The sequence below is a fragment of the Chiloscyllium plagiosum genome, chromosome 7 (genome assembly GCF_004010195.1).
Source record: "Chiloscyllium plagiosum isolate BGI_BamShark_2017 chromosome 7, ASM401019v2, whole genome shotgun sequence".
NCBI classification, from domain to species: Eukaryota; Metazoa; Chordata; class Chondrichthyes; order Orectolobiformes; family Hemiscylliidae; genus Chiloscyllium; species Chiloscyllium plagiosum.
In genome coordinates, this window is record NC_057716.1 from 99,532,498 (window position 1) to 99,548,282 (window position 15,785).

Here is a 15,785-nt window from a genome sequence, read left to right on the forward strand (position 1 = left end):
GCAGCATCCAAGGAGCAGGAGAATCGACATTTCAGGCATAAGCCTTCACCAGGAATGTTGGGGAGAGGGGGTGGGGCGGGGAGATAGGTAGTTGGGAAAGCAATTAGGTACATGGAGTATGGGTGGGTGGGCGCGATGGTGATGGTGTTAATTCGGAGCAGAGGGTGGAGAGGATAAGTGGGAAGGAAGATGGTCAGGTAAGGACAGTTCAAGATGGCAGTGCCAAGTTGGAGGATTGGATCAGGGATGAGGTGGAGGGAGGGGAGATGAGGAAACTGGTGAAATCAACGTTGATGCTGTGTGGTTGGAATGAAAGCTTCACCAGTTTCCTCATCTCCCCTCCCCCACCCTCATCCAAGATCCAACCCTCCAACTTGGCACCACCCTCTTGAACCTGTTCACCTTTTTTCTCACTTATCTGCTCCACCCTCCGCTCCGACCTATCACCATCACCCTCCCCACCTGCATCTACCTATCGCCTTTCACGCTCCCTTCTCCCCCACTCCACATTCCTGATGAAGGGACTACGCCCAATATGCCCATTCTCCTGCTTCTTGGATGCTGTCTGACCCGCTATGCTTTTCCAGCGCTACACTTTTCAACTCTGATCTCTACCATCTGCAGTCCTCACTCTCTCCTTACCCCTCGTCAGCCCAAGCCTTGATACTGTCCAGGTCTCTCATTTGAACACAGGCTGCTTCAACATCTCACTCTAAATGATATCAAGAAACGACTGAAAAAGCTGGAGAACATCCTGGTAATAGTAGTGAATGTACATGCTCCAAAACTTGTCACATCCCAAAACGAGCTATTCCAGTACAGTTGCAATACTGGCATCTATCTGATAATGCAGACAATTTTTTAGATTAGATTAGGTACCCTACAATGTGGGAACAGGCCCTTCGGCCCAACCAGTCCACACCGACCCTCCGAAGACTAACCCACCCAGACCCATTTCCCTCTGACTAATGTACCTAAAACTATGGGCAATTTAGCATGGCCAATTCACCTGACCTGCACATCTTTGGACTATGGGAGGAAACCGGAGCATTCAGAGGAAACCCACGCAGACACGGTGAGAATGTGCAAACTCCACAGACAGTTACCCGAGGCTGGAATTGAACCTGGGACCCTAGTGCTGTTAGGCAGCAGTGCTAACCACTGAGCCACCATGCCACCCCAAATTGCGCAGGTATATCCCATACACAAAAAGCAGGACATTTCTAACCCAGCCAATTACCACCCCATCAGTCTTTTCTTGATCATCAGTAAAACGATGGAAGGAGTCACAAACAAGCCTTCCAAGCAACACCTGCGCATTGCTCAGTGTTGCCCAGTTTGGGTTCTGCCAGTGCCACTCAGTTCCTGACTCATTATAACCTTGGTTCAAACATGGAGAAAAGAGCCGAATTCCAGAGATGAGGCAAGAGTGACAGGCCTTCACATCAAGGGTGCATTTGATTGTGTGGGGCATCTAGGAGCCCTAGCACAACTGGAGTTAATGGGAATCCAAAGAAATGTCTCTGCTGATCAGAGCTGTACTTGGCACATAGGAGAATGTTTTGGGAGGTCAGTCATCTCAGCTTTAGAACTTCGGGGGTGGGGGGGGTGCATGGAGATTCAGAAATTCAAAGAAAATGGATGAAGCATTAGAACAGTAAGGTGATATGGATGAAGATGAGCAGAGTCAAATAGGAAGGGACAAAGAGCTCAGAAGTTCTACAGCCACAATGAAGTTCAATACAGGAAAGAGGTGTCAAAAAAAGGTTTCTTTTGATCTTAAGGACTAATCAAATTGGCAAAAAGACTCTGAAGCAGAGCGTGTAGAATACTGCGCTGACAGTTCCTTGGAGAAATACATTGTGGAACTGTCTAGTGATAAAGTTATCTTTGATCTAATATAGTGTAATGAAGCAGGGTTAATCGGTGATGTTGCAGTAGACCATCTTCTGGGAAAAATACCATTGAATTCTGTGTAAAGTTTCAAAAGTTATCCAAAATCGAACAAGAATCTTTAACAAAGTCAATCATGTAGATGTGCGAAAATAACGGACCAGAGTTAATTTGGAATATGGACTAAAAGTTACGGCTGTAAATGAACTTGGGAAACATTCAGAAATAATTCAAAATCTTCAACGAGATGACAGATTGATTTTAATGTAGGGAAATGTGAAATTATTTGTTTTGTCACAGGACTACAAAAGCAGATTTCTTTTAACATAAAGATTGAAAACTTGTAAATGAAGTTCAGAGAGTCTCAGATATGCTCAACCCAGCAGTTAGGATGGAAAATAGCACACTAGCCTCTACACAAAGGAGGTTGTAATGCGGGGAAAAAAAAAAGTTTTGTTACAATTGAGAGACCACATTTGGAATACTGTCGACAGTTTTGATTTTCAAGTTTAACAAAAGGTACACTTGCATTCGAGACAATACAGTGAAGGATCACTAAATTAGTTCCTGAAATGAGGGAATGGACCTATCATGAAAGGTTGAGCAAATTGGGTCTATATTCAATGAGTTTACAAAAGAGCAGATCTCATTGAAACATACGTGATTTTGAAGGTGCTTGACAGATTAAACACAGATTATTTCTACTGGTCATAGGGGCACAGAGCATGGAAACAGATGCTTTGGTCCAACCCAAGTTAAAATAGACCCATCTACCTTCTCCTCGCCCATATCCCTCCAAACCTTCCCTATTGATGTCCTTATCCAAATGTCTTTTTAAACGTTCTAACTCTACCCACATCCACCACTTCCTCAGGGGAGTTCATTCCTCCCCCCCCCAGACACACACACAAACCAACCATTACATAAAAAATTTGCCCCTCAATTCTTTTTTCAAAACCTTTCTCCTCTCACCTTATAAATGTATGAGAACTAAAACACAGTCTCAGATCAGGGAGAAATTATCATTTTAGATTTAGAGGACAATAAATATCTTCAGCCAGAGAGTTGTGAATTTTTGAAATTCTCTGACCCAGAAAGTTATGCAGTTTCCATCATCGAATACATTTGACTCTGGGACAGAGAGACTCTTGGTCTCTCAAGGAATCAAGAGATATGGGGAGTGGTCAAAAAGTGGCGTTGAAGCCTAAGATCAGCCATGATCTTATTCAATTGGCAAGTACAGACTTGATGGACAATATGGTCTCGTCCTATTATTTCTTGTATTCTTGTATGCCTCCAACCACAACCATCTTCTTTTCTTCCAGATACGATTTCTGACCAGTCGAGAGAACTTACTGCTAATTCACATGGTCAAATTTTGACAAAGTTCCTTTGTGCCAAGTCAGTGCATCACTCTCACCTCATGTCTGCAATTAAACTCTTTCGTCCATATTGTTAATGGGCCACAATAGGTCAGGAACTGAGTGCCCAGGTGGAACTCAGACTGAGCATCAGTAAGTACGATGTTGCTGAGCAAGTCCTCCTTGATAGCACTGCTGATGACACCTTCCATCGTTTTGCTGATGACGGAGAATAGATTGATGGGGTGATAACATTGAACCTATCCAAACAGGCCAGTTCCGGGTACTGGACATACCTGGGCCATTGTCCATATTAATAGGTAGGTGTACTGGAGTAGCTTGGCTAGGGGTGTGGCTAGCGCTGGAGCACAAGTTCTCACTATAATTACCAGACTGTCATCTTAGCTCACAGCTACTGCAGTGTCCAGTACTTCAGCTGTTTATCAATACCACATGGAGTGAATCGAATTGGCTGAAGACTGGCATCAGAGATGCAGGGGCCCTCCGGAGGGGGCCAAGGTAGATTATCATATGGAACTTCTGGCTGAAGATGGTCACAAGTGTTTCAGCCTTATCTTTTGCACTGGTGTGCAGGACATCCCCATCATTGAGGATGGGGTTACTCATGGAGCTACATCCCTCTGTTACCTGGGAAACACCATTACTGGAAGTGGCAGTTGTGGAATTACTGCGCGCTGGCTGTCACAGTCAGCTTCCACTGCTTTGGCATGCAAATAGTCCCATGGTCTACCTTCATTAGACTGGCACCTCAGCCTGTGGCTGCTTTTCATATACCTTTGTGCACTCTTCACTGAACCAGAGTTGATGGCAATGGTAGATTGAGGGATATCAATCATTTGAATTCCCTGTCCCAGAAGGTTGTGGAGTTACTGTCATTGAATATGTTGATACATAATTCTGTTGCTGCCACTGATGATTAGATTAGATTAGATTAGATTACAGTGTGGAAACAGGCCCTTCGGCCCAACAAGTCCACACCGACTCGCCGAAGCAAATCCCACCCATACCCCTACATTTACCCCTTACCTAACACTACGGGCAATTTAGTATGGCCAATTCACCTGACCCTGCACATCTTTGGACTGTGGGAGGAAACCGGAGCACCCGGAGGAAACCCACGCAGACACGGGGAGAACGTGCAAACTCCACACAGTCAGTCGCCTGAGGCGGGAATTGAACCCGGGTCTCTGGCGCTGTGAGGCAGCAGTGCTAACCACTGTGCCACCGTGCCGCCCACAGTGGGTCTTTGGCTCACTAGTCTTTGGCTCACTAGTCAACGCCTGTAGATTACTAGCCCAGTAACAATATTGCCAAGCTAACATCCCCACTCACTCCCTCGACAAGCAGGAAGAACCTCAGTTTTGCCATTCAAAACTAACAGTGCAGGGAGGTATAATTGCTACCCAGGAGATCAGATTGGTCTAGTAAAAGCCAGTGATGCATCATTTACTTTGTCCTACCCAGTTTCAAATAAGATATTCTTATCGTGTGTTCCTTGGAGCCACATCAGGACAGCTGGCCAGCATCTGCTTCTCAGCCTCTACAGCAGCCTAAACCTCACAAACCCATCAGGCCAACAGCCAACTTGCCCTCCTGTTTGCATTCTCACGCGAGAAGGTGATGAGCATGCCTGACCGGTGTGTGACAGCACTGTGGGACCAGGTACTTGCTACTTGATGGGAGCAAAGAGGCAGAGGCTCCTGCTTCTTGGCATTGATTTATGGCTTCTTTGAAAGACAGCGCCGTGCCACTCTTGGTACTGTTCCACGAGAGAGTTCCAGCCTGGAATTTGGATGACTGTTTCTCGAGAAATGCACAACCTTCCAATCAGGTGGTTGCCATGCAAGTTCAACATCAGGCTAAGCTGCCCACCACAGTCTGATGTGATAAAAATGTTGGGAAACTGTGTGATTGCAGCCCATGAGCAAACAAAAACACACATATAAAGTTAAGCTGTGACAGCACCGTACCTCATGTAGGGCATCTGGCTGCTCTGGGTTGCACTGGCTGAGTTTATAGTCCGAGGCAGAGACCTCAGTGGACCAATCTGTTCAGGTCCTAAACTGTAGCCCTGGCTGGCTGTCACCTGCGAGATGCCCGCTGGCATATATGCCCCACTCTGTGTCTGTCCTGGATACACCTGAGGAAAACAAAAAGGTAGCAATATTACTAACACTTGCAGAAGCTAGGAGTACCACATAATTCGGAAGATAGAAACACATGAAAGAGATGGTGATAACAAGGGAATGGAATAAGCTAAGGAATAGGAGATTGACCGGAGCAGCAGACCAGTTGGAAGTATATTGGAAGTGGGGTCCCTAATGGGTCAGGATTGGGACCATTGCTTTTAGTTTGTAATGAATGACCTGCACACAACCGGTTTGTCTCTAACTTTTCTCAGCTCTCCGAAAAGCTCATTGACCTGAAAGCTTAGCTTGTGTTTCTTTCTCTACAGCTGCTGAATATTTCCAGCATTTTCTGTTTTCATTTCAGATTTCCAATATCCACAATATTCTGCTGTTTGACCTGCATTCAGGTACATGCTGTACAATTTCAACTTTTGAGCACAATTCAAACTTGACCACGCAGTACATACTGACAGGCAAGTATGAAACTTCAGGAAGGTCCAGGCTAGCAATAAGGGAAGGTATTGCTTAATGCCACTAAGTGTGAAGTGATGCACCTCAGCTGAAACAGAGGTAGTACAAGTCGATAACAGTATTGTGTTGAGGTTGAAGCAAAAATAGAGGGACTTGAGGGGGCATATAGAACAAAGAACATTACAGCACAGGAACAGGCCCTTCAGCCCTCCAAGGCTGCGCCGATCCAGATCCCCTAACTAAACCTGTTGTTTTCTAAGGATCTGTATCCCTCTGCTCCCTGCCCATTCATGCATCTGTCTCCATACATCTTAAATGACACTATCGTGCCCACCTCTACCGCCTAGGCTGACAATGTGTTCCAGGCATCCACCACCCTCTGCGGAAACAACTTTCCACACATATCTCCCTTTCTCCTCTCACTTTGACCTCGTGACCCCTAGTAATTGAGTTGTGAAGATGGCACAGTAAGTCAAGAAAATATTTAAGCAAGCATATGGAACACTTTTTTTTTAAAAAAAGGCACTGAATTCAAAGGACAAGGACAGCAGATAAAAGGGAACACCACTGTCTACATGTTCTCCTTAAAGACACTCACCACCCCGACTTGGAAATATATTGCTGCTCTTTCACTGTCACCGGGTCAAAATCTTAGAACTCTCTTTGTAACAACACAGTGTCCCTATACCAAATGTACTTCAGCAGTTCAACTACCTTCTCAGCAGAAACTGGAAATAAGGAATATAATGCCCAGACAACAACACTACCCACATCCTGTGAATTCATAAAATAAGCTCAAGGTAGTCAGGACTTGCAGCTTGAGTGAATGCTCAACCCATTCCCAAGTTATCTGGCACAACACCCAAAACAATTCCAGATGCACTAACTATTAGCCACGGCCCCTTTTATTTAAGATAGTGAGGTCAGTAAGAGTACCAAATTGGTTAACTACCAAGTCTCTAAACTAGAGGAATGTCTCAATGCTGACTTGGAAGTGGAGTCACATGTAGTCAGGATAGTGAAGACAGCATTTGGTATGGTTGTCTTTATTGGTCAGTGTATGGAGTACAGCAGTTGGGAGATCATGTTACAGCTGTACAGTACATTGGTTAGGCCACTTTTAGAATACTGTGTGCAATTCTGGTCTCCCTGCTGTAGGAAAGATGTTGTGAAAGGGTTCAGAAAAGATTTACAAGAATGCTGCCAGGGTTGAAGGCTTTGAGCTACAGGGAGAGACTGAACAGGCTGGGGCTGTTTTCCCTGCAGCGTCAGAGGCTAAGGGGTGATCTTATAGAGGTTTATAAGAACATGAAGGGCATGGATAGGATAAATAGACAAGGCCTTTTCCCTGGGATGGGGCAAGTCCAAAACTAAAAGACAAGGTTTAAAGAAAGAAGGGAAGGTTTAAAAAAGGACCTCAGGTGCAACTTTTTCACGCAGAGGGTGGTTTGTATATGGAATGAGCTGCCAGAGGAAGTGGAGGAGGTTGGTACAATTACAGCATTTAAAAGGCATAAGGATAGTTATATGAATAGGAAGGATTTAGAGCGAAATGGGCCAAGTGCTGCAAATGGGACTAGACTTATCTAGGATATCTAATCCTCATGGATGAGTTGGACTGAAGGGTCATGTTCAGCATGGAAACACTCTAGGAGAGTATTGCTGAAAAGAACATTTAACAGTATCAAATGTAATTGAAAAGTGCTCACCACTAAAGCTATGAATGCTCTCATCTAACTGAACTTCATGGAATACACATAGAATCTCACTTTTTCCAATAAAAACCAAAAGAACTGCAGATGCTGGAAATCAAGCAAAAACAAACAAATTGCTGGGAAAACTCAGCAGGTCTGATGGAATCTGTGCAGAGATATCAGAGTTAATGTTTCAGACCTTGTTCGGAAGAAGGATCACTGGACCCAAACATTAACTCTGCCTTTTCTCCACAGATGCTGCCAGATCTGTTGCGCTTTTCAGCAATTTCTGTTTTCGTTTCTCACTCTTCCAAGCTTGGTGAGTCAGACACTATAGACAGATCATAGAACAGTACAGCACAGTACAGGCCTTTCAGCCCTCGATGTTGTGCCAACCTTTTATCTTACTTTAAGATCAAACCTATATACCCTTCATTTTACTATCACCCAAGTTCCTATCCAAGAGTCATTTACATGTCCCTAATGTATCTGACTCTACTATCGCTGCTGGCAGTACATTCCACACACCCACCACACTCTGTAAAGAACCTACCTCTGACATCTCACCAAACCTTCCTCCATTCACGTTAAAATTATGTCCCCTCGTGACAGCCATTTCCATCATGGGAAAAAGTCTCTGGCTTTCCACTCTATGCATGCCTCTCATCATGTTGTACATCTCCATCAATTCACACCTCATCCTTTGCTCTAATGTGAAAAGCCCTAGCTCCCTCAACCTCTCTTCATAAGATATGCCCTCCAGTCCAGGCAGCATCCTGGTAAATCTCTTCTGCATCCGTTCTAAAGCTTCCACATCCTTCCAATGAGGTGACCAGAACTGAACACAATATTCCCAGTGTTGTCTAACCAGGGCTCTATACCGCTGCAGCAAAACCTCACAGCTCTTAAACTCAATCCTCCTGCTAATGAAAGCCAATGCACCGTATGCCTTCTTAACAACCCTATCAACTTGGGTGGCAACTTTGAGGGATCTATGGACGTGGACCCCAGATCCCTCTCTTCCTCCACATTGTGCCTTTTACCCAGTAATCTGCATTCAAAGTTGACCTTCCAAAATGAATCACTTCACACTTTTCCAGGTTGAACTCCACCTGCCACTAATCAGCCCAGTGCTGCATCCTGTCAATGTCCTGTCGCAACCTACTACAGCCCTCCACACTATCCACAACTCCACCAACTTTCGTGTCATCGGCAAACTTACTCACCCACCCTTCCACTTCCTCTCTAAGTCAATTATAAAAACCACAAACAGCAAAGGTCCCAGAACACATCCCTGTAAAACATCACTGATCACAAAGCTCCAGGATGAATAATTTCCATGTATGATCACCTTCTGTCTTCTCTGGGCCAGCCAATTCTGTATCCAGACAGTCAAATTTCCCTGTATCCCATGCCTCCTTAGTTTCTGAATGAGCCTACCATGGGAACCTCATCAAAAGCCTTACCAAAATCCATATAAATCACATCCACTGCTCTGCCTTCAACTTGTTTTGTCATATCCTCAAATAATGCAGTAAGCCTTGTGAGGCTTGACCTGCCCCTCAAATCCATGCTGATAATCTCTAATCAAGCTATGTTTTTCCAAATAATCTTAAATCTTGTCTCAGAATCCTCTCCAATCATTTGCCCAACATCAACTTAAGACTGATGGGTCTATAATTCCTAGGATTATCCCTATTCCCTTTCTTGAACAAGGGAATAACATTTGCTACCCTCCAATCATCTGGTATTATTCCAGTGGACAGTGAGGATGCAAAGATCATTGCCAAAGGCACAGCAATCTCTTCCCTCGCTTCCTGGAGAAAACCTTGGGTTCATCTCGTCTGGCCCAGGGGACTTATCTATTCTTATGTTTTTCAAATGTTTCCAGCACATCCTCCTTCTTAACAACCTGTTTGAGTGTATCAGCCTGTTTTATGCTATCCTCACAGATGACAAAGGTCCCTCTCACTAATGAATAGTGAAGCAAATTTATTAATTAAGGACCTCCCCTACCTCCTGCTACTCCAGGCACAAGTTCCCTCCACTATCCCTAACTGGCCAGATCCCCACTCTGACCATCCTCCTGTTCCTCACATAAATGTAGAACGCCTTTGGATTTTCCTTAATCCGACCTGCCAAGGCTTTTTCATTCCTCTTTCTAGCTCTCCTCAGTCCATTTTTCAGTTCCTTGCTGGCTACCGTGTAACCGTCTAAAGCCCCGTCTCATCCTGCTTCCTCAACCTTAAGTAAGCTGCCTACTTCCTCTTAACTAGATAGAGCCACAGAGTCATGGAGATATACAGCACGGAAATAGCCCTTTGATCTAACCCGTCCATGCCGACAGATATCCCAACCCAATCTAGTCCTACCTGCCAGCACCTGGCCCATATCCCTCCAAACCCTTCCTATTCATATAACTATCCAAATACCTTTTAAATGTTGCAATTGCACTAGCTTTCACCGCTTCCTCTGGCAGCTCATTCCATACACACACCAGTCTCTGCGTGAACAAGTTGCCCCATAGGTCTCTTTTACATACTTCCCTCTCACCCTAAACCTATGCCCTCTAGTTCTGGTCTCCCCCACTTCAGGGAAAAGACCTTGTCTATTTATCCTATCCATGCCATTCATGATTTTATAAACATCTACAAGGTCACCCCTCAACCTCCAACGCTCCAGGGAAAACAGCCTATTCAACATCTCCCTATATTTCAAATTCTCCAACCCTGGCGACACCCTTGTAAATCTTTTCTGAACCCTTTCAAGTTTCACAACATCTTTCCGATAGGAAAGAGACCAGAACTGCATGCAATATTCCAACTGTCGCCTAACTAATGTCCTGTAAAGCCACAACACGAGCTCCCACTCCTTGTGCTCAATATTCTGGCCAATAAAGGAAAGCATACCAAACGCCTTCTTCACTATCCTATCTACCTGCGACTCCACTTTCAAGGAGCTATGAACCTGCACTCCAAGGTCTCTTTGTTCAGCAACACTCCCTAGGACCTTACCATTAAGTGTATAAGTCCTGCTAAGATTTGCTTTCCCAAAATGGGGGGGGGGGGGATGGAAAATGAGGAAGCTGGTAAAGTCCACATTGATGCCCTGGGGCTGAAGGGTCCTGAGGCGGAAGATAAGGTATTCTTCCTCCAGGCATCGGGTGGTGAGGGAGCGGCGATGGAGGTGGCCCAGGACTTGCATGTTCTCGGCAAAGTGGGAGGGGGGAGTGGAAATGTTTGGCCACAGAACACGGGGGTTAATTGGTGAGGGTGTCCTGGAGATGTTCTCTAAAGCGCTCTGTGAGAAAACGTCCAGTATCTCCAATGTAGAGGAGACCGCATCGGGAGCAACGGATACAATAAATGACATGTGGAAGTGCAAGTGAACCTTTGATGGATGCGGAAGGCTCCTTTGGGGCCTTGGACCGAGGTAAGGGGGGAGGTGTGGGCGCAGGTTTTGCAATTCCTGCGTTGGCACGGGAAGGTGCCAGGACGGGAGGGTGGGTTGTTAGAGGAGTGGACCTGACCAGGTTGTTGCAGAGGGAACAGTCTTTGCGGAAAGCAGATGGAATGGAGAGAGAAATATATCCCTGGTGGTGGGGTCCATTTGTAGGTGGTGGAAATATCAGTGAATGATGCAATTTATGCGAAGGTTGGAGGAGTGGAAGGCGAGGACCAGGGATGTTCTGTCCTTGTCGCGGTTGGAGGGGTGGGATTGGAGGGCGGAGGTGCGGGACATGGATGAGATGAGTTGGAGAAATTTCGGTCTTTAAAAGGAGGCGGCCATCTGATGTATTCTGTGGTGGAACTGGTCCTCCTGGGAGCAGATGCGGCGGAGGCAGAGGAATTGGGAATACAGGATAACATTTTTGCAGGAGGTAGGGTGGAAGGAGGTGTAATCCAGCTGTGGGAGTTGGTGGGTTTGGTAAAAATGTCAGTCCTCGGCAGATGGAGAAATCTAGGAAGGGGAGGGAGCTGTTGTAGTGGAGGAAGAGGTGGGGAGTGGTGCCTGTCTAACTCTGGAAGATAGACTGTTCTACGTCGCCAACAAAGAGACAGGCACAGATATGGCCCTTTCATCTGGAGGAAGTGGGAGGATTGGACGGAGAAATTGTTGAGGGTGAGGACCAATTCAGCCAAACGAATAAGAGTGTCAGTGGAAGGGTACTGGTGGGGACGTCGGGAGAGGAAGAAACGGAGGGCTTTAAGGCCTTGGTCATGGTGGATGGAGGGCTGCGCGTTGTGAGGGTGAGAGGTTGGAGGGGTGAGGCGGTTGGATAGGTTGAGGTGGTTGATGTCACGGTGGCAGTTTGAAATGAAGAGGTCAAGGGCGGGAAACAGGCCAGCACGGGTAGGGGTGTGTTGGAGGTGGGAGAGTGAGTGTCTTGGTTGTAAAAGTAAGCATGGAGGCGGAGGCAGCAGAAGAAACATTCAAGGTCACAGCTTGTGTTGAACTCATTAACCTGGGAGCGGACAGGGATAAAAGTGAGACCTATACTGAGGACTAAACGTTTGTCCTCAATGAGGGGGAGGTCTGGGTGAATGGTGAAAACACAGCAAGGATGGGAACTGGCACCTGGAGAGGGATTGGAGTTCGAGGTGGGGGCAGAGACAGTGGCTTGAGTGGACGTGGTTATGGGGTCAGTAGTGACATCACCAAAGGAGGTGACACTTACAAAGGGGGCGGAACTGGTGCTTATGGCTGTGTTAATGGGGACGGAAGTTATGTATTTATTGTATCCGTGCTCCTGATGCAGTCTTCTCTACATTGGGGAGGCTGGACGCCTTCTCACAGAGCGCTTTAGGGAACATCTCCGGGACACCCACACCAATCAACCCCACCGCTCCGTGGCCCAACATTTCAACTTCCCCTTCCACTCTGCCAAGGACATGCATGCCCTGGGCCTCCTCCATCCCCACTCCCTCACCACCCGACGCCTGGAGGAGGAACGCCTCATCTTCCACCTCGGAACACTTCAACCCTAGGGCATCAATGTGGACTTCACCAGTTCCCTCATTTCCCCTCCCCCCACCTTACCCCAGTTACTTCCTGATGAAGGGCTCTGGCCCAAAACATCGATTTTCCTGCTCCTCGGATGCTGCATGACCTGCTGTGCTTTTCCAGCAACACACTCAATTATCTACATACAGTCAGGAATCCTTCCTGGACACACCTAACAAAATCTGTTCTATCCAAACCATTCGGAATAAAGAGGTTCCAATCAATATTAGGGAAGTTGAAGTTACCCATGACAACAACCTGTTACTTCTGCACCTTTCCAAAATCTGCCTCACAATCTACTCCTCAGTGTCTCTGCTATTTGGGGAGGGTCTACATAAAACTCCCAGTAAAGTGACTACTCCTTTCCTGTTTCTGACATCCACCCAGATTGACTCTGTAGACAAACCCTCCTCGACGACCTCCCTTTCTGCAGCTGAGATATCATCCCAATTAACAACGCCCGTCCCCCATCTCTTCTACCTCCTCCCATTCCTTTTGAAACATCTAAACCCCGGAACATCGAACAACCATTCCTACCCCTGTGATGCCCAAGTCTCCATCATGGCCACAACATTGCAGCTCCAAGTACTGATCTATGCTCTAAGTTCATCACCCTTATTCCTGACACTTCTTGCGTTAAATTAGACACACTTCAACCCATCACACTGACTGCAACTCTGCCCTACCAACTGTCTATCCTTCCTCACAGACTCTCTGTGCATGCTCTATCTGCCTGTTCACCAGCTACCCCATCCTCTGATCCGTAGCTCCGGTTCCCACCCCCCTGCCAAACTAGTTTAAACCCTCCCAAAGAGGTCCATCAAACCACCTGCCCAGGATATTGGTCCCCCTCCAGTTCAGGTGCAACACATCCTTTTTGTACAGATCTCACCTCTCCCAGAAGGTATCCCAATGGTCCACATCTGAAGCCTATATATCAACTTCTATACCAGCCCTGCAGCCCCATGTTCAGCTGCACTCGCTCTTTCCTAGTCTCACTAGCCCTTGGTACCGGTAGCAATCCTGAGACTACTACACTGCTCGTCCTGCCTTTTAGCTTCTAACCTAATTCACTTTACAGGTCCTCATCCCTTTTCCTAGCTATGTCATTAGTACTGGCTGCTCTCCCTCCCCCTTAATAATCCTGTAGACTCAATCAGAGACATACCTGACCCTGGCACCTGGGAGACAACGTACATTCCAGGAGTCTCATTCGCGACAACACAATCTCCTGTTTGTTCCTCTAACAACTGAATCTCCTATTACTATCCTTTCCCATTCTCTCTCCTTCCCTTCTGAGCCACAGAACCAGGCTCAGTTCCAGAGACCTGGTCACTGTGGCTTTCCCCAGTAGGTCCCCCCACAAACAGTATCCAAAACGGTATACTTCTTATTGAGGGGGACAGCCACAGGGAGTCCCTGCACTGTCTGTCTATTCACTTTCCCTCTCCTGCCACCCAACTACTTTTACCCTGTAACGTAGGTGCATCTACCTCCCTATAACTTCTCTCTCTCACCCCCTCAGCCTCCCGAATGATACCTTAGTATATTATGGAAAAAAGGGATGCAATGTCTAAACAGTATTCCACATTACTATCTTTGTTCATGGTGTCAATAATAGATGGACTACCGCATCAAGGCTCCATCTACTGTCCACAAGACAAGTCCAAAGCTCCAACGAGGGCACAGAACAGTTTACTCAAGTAAATTCCAACTTTGCAGAGCTTCTGACCCTGCAAACCCAGAAGAGTGAAGTATTATGCACCCAATATCCAAATTAAATACATCTATGGTGAATTACTAAGCATCCTTTTTCTTACCCAACGACCTTTCTTGGTTGCTATCTCAGCAATAAAGCCCCTCCAGTACATGTGCCACATTCTTTCTCTATGCGGTTTCCACACAAAAAAAAAATCAAACTTCTCCACGGTTTTGTACCAACCTGCATAGGAACAGCAGCTGACTGTTGTGTATAGTAAGCCTGAGCTTGGGACTGGGACTGAGGCTTGGAATACATGGAGGAGTACATAGGCACGTCATTCATCAATTTGTTGTACAGCTCCAGGGCTTCTAAAACTTTCAAATTCAGCTCCGACAGCTCAGAATGCTTCCTGAAATGAGATAATAGGGATGGCCACTTGTGAGAGCAGTCACTATACACAAGAAATAGTATTTCAACATCATGCACACCTCTTGCAGATGTGCAGATTTTTTTTCCCAAAGTAATGTCAGACAATGGCATAGAATGAACCAATTTTCTGTTGTGCATCAAAAAGATGGAAATTTCAACTTCACCCTTGAAGGTTTCAATAGTAAATCCTCTTTAGAATTTGAGGGGTGGGCAAGACTAGCATTTATGTAACATTTTGAAAAATCTGATTTGTTATTCTACGTATGTCATTGGTTGCTAAACATTGACGTTTGGAATTTCTACCTCAGGTAGTTCAAACAACACAAACCAGCTTCACTGGTGTCTACAGGTTCCACGCTCCTCTCTAAACAGGCACTGCCTTCCCTGTCATCTTGACCCTAGAGGAATCAGTACTGCTTGTCAAATACAAAGCATGCAGTAGATCAGCACTCGAGGATAATTATGCGGTAAAGAACCAAACTTGACACATTGAATGTTTCCAATTAATTCATGGAGCTCCAATGCTTTATGTGCAAGAATAGAAAATGTTTTGAGCTGGAATTTTCAATGCTAAAACTGTCAGAAACATTAAACGCAAACAGTAAAATTCCAACCCTTGCTTTCAAATCTCCGAATGACCTTTACCGTAGCCCATAAACCACCTACAGTTCTCAGAGGTATGTATTGTGATTCTCATCTCGCGTTCATCCCCAACTGCAGTTGCTCCATCTTGGTGACCGTGCCTCGACTGGCTGAGCCACAAGCTTGGAATTTTTCACTAAACCTCTCAATGTGTCCTCCCCAGTTACAACTGCAGAGAGACCTGGAGAGGGAGAGGGAGCGACAGAGAGGGAGCGACAGAGAGGGAGCGACAGAGAGGGAGCGACAGAGAGGGAGCAGAGAGGGAGCGACAGAGAGGGAGCGACAGAGAGGGAGCGACACACCTCGAGAGAGAGAGAGAGAGCGAGAGAGAGAGACACACCTCGAGAGAGCGAGCGAGAGCGAGAGAGAGAGACACACCTCGAGAGAGCGAGCGAGAGCGAGCGAGAGAGACACACCTCGAGAGAGCGAGCGAGAGCGA

At 46.2% G+C, this 15,785-nt stretch overlaps 1 protein-coding gene across 3 annotated transcripts in view; it reads right to left on the reverse strand.

Annotated features, from left to right (window-relative positions):
* The window catches only part of stam2 (signal transducing adaptor molecule (SH3 domain and ITAM motif) 2), a 108,997-nt gene that overhangs the window by 18,751 nt on the left and 74,461 nt on the right, over nucleotides 1–15,785 (reverse strand). For all 3 annotated transcript variants that reach the window (XR_006312201.1, XM_043694254.1, XM_043694253.1), the window contains 2 exons: nucleotides 14,516–14,684; nucleotides 5,246–5,415 (listed from right to left, as the gene is read on the reverse strand). Coding sequence is in view for 2 of the 3 variants with exons in the window: in XM_043694254.1 (XP_043550189.1) it covers nucleotides 5,246–5,415; nucleotides 14,516–14,684 (339 nt within the window). In the remaining variant the exon portion in view is untranslated. The remainder of the gene's footprint in view (nucleotides 1–5,245; nucleotides 5,416–14,515; nucleotides 14,685–15,785) is intronic.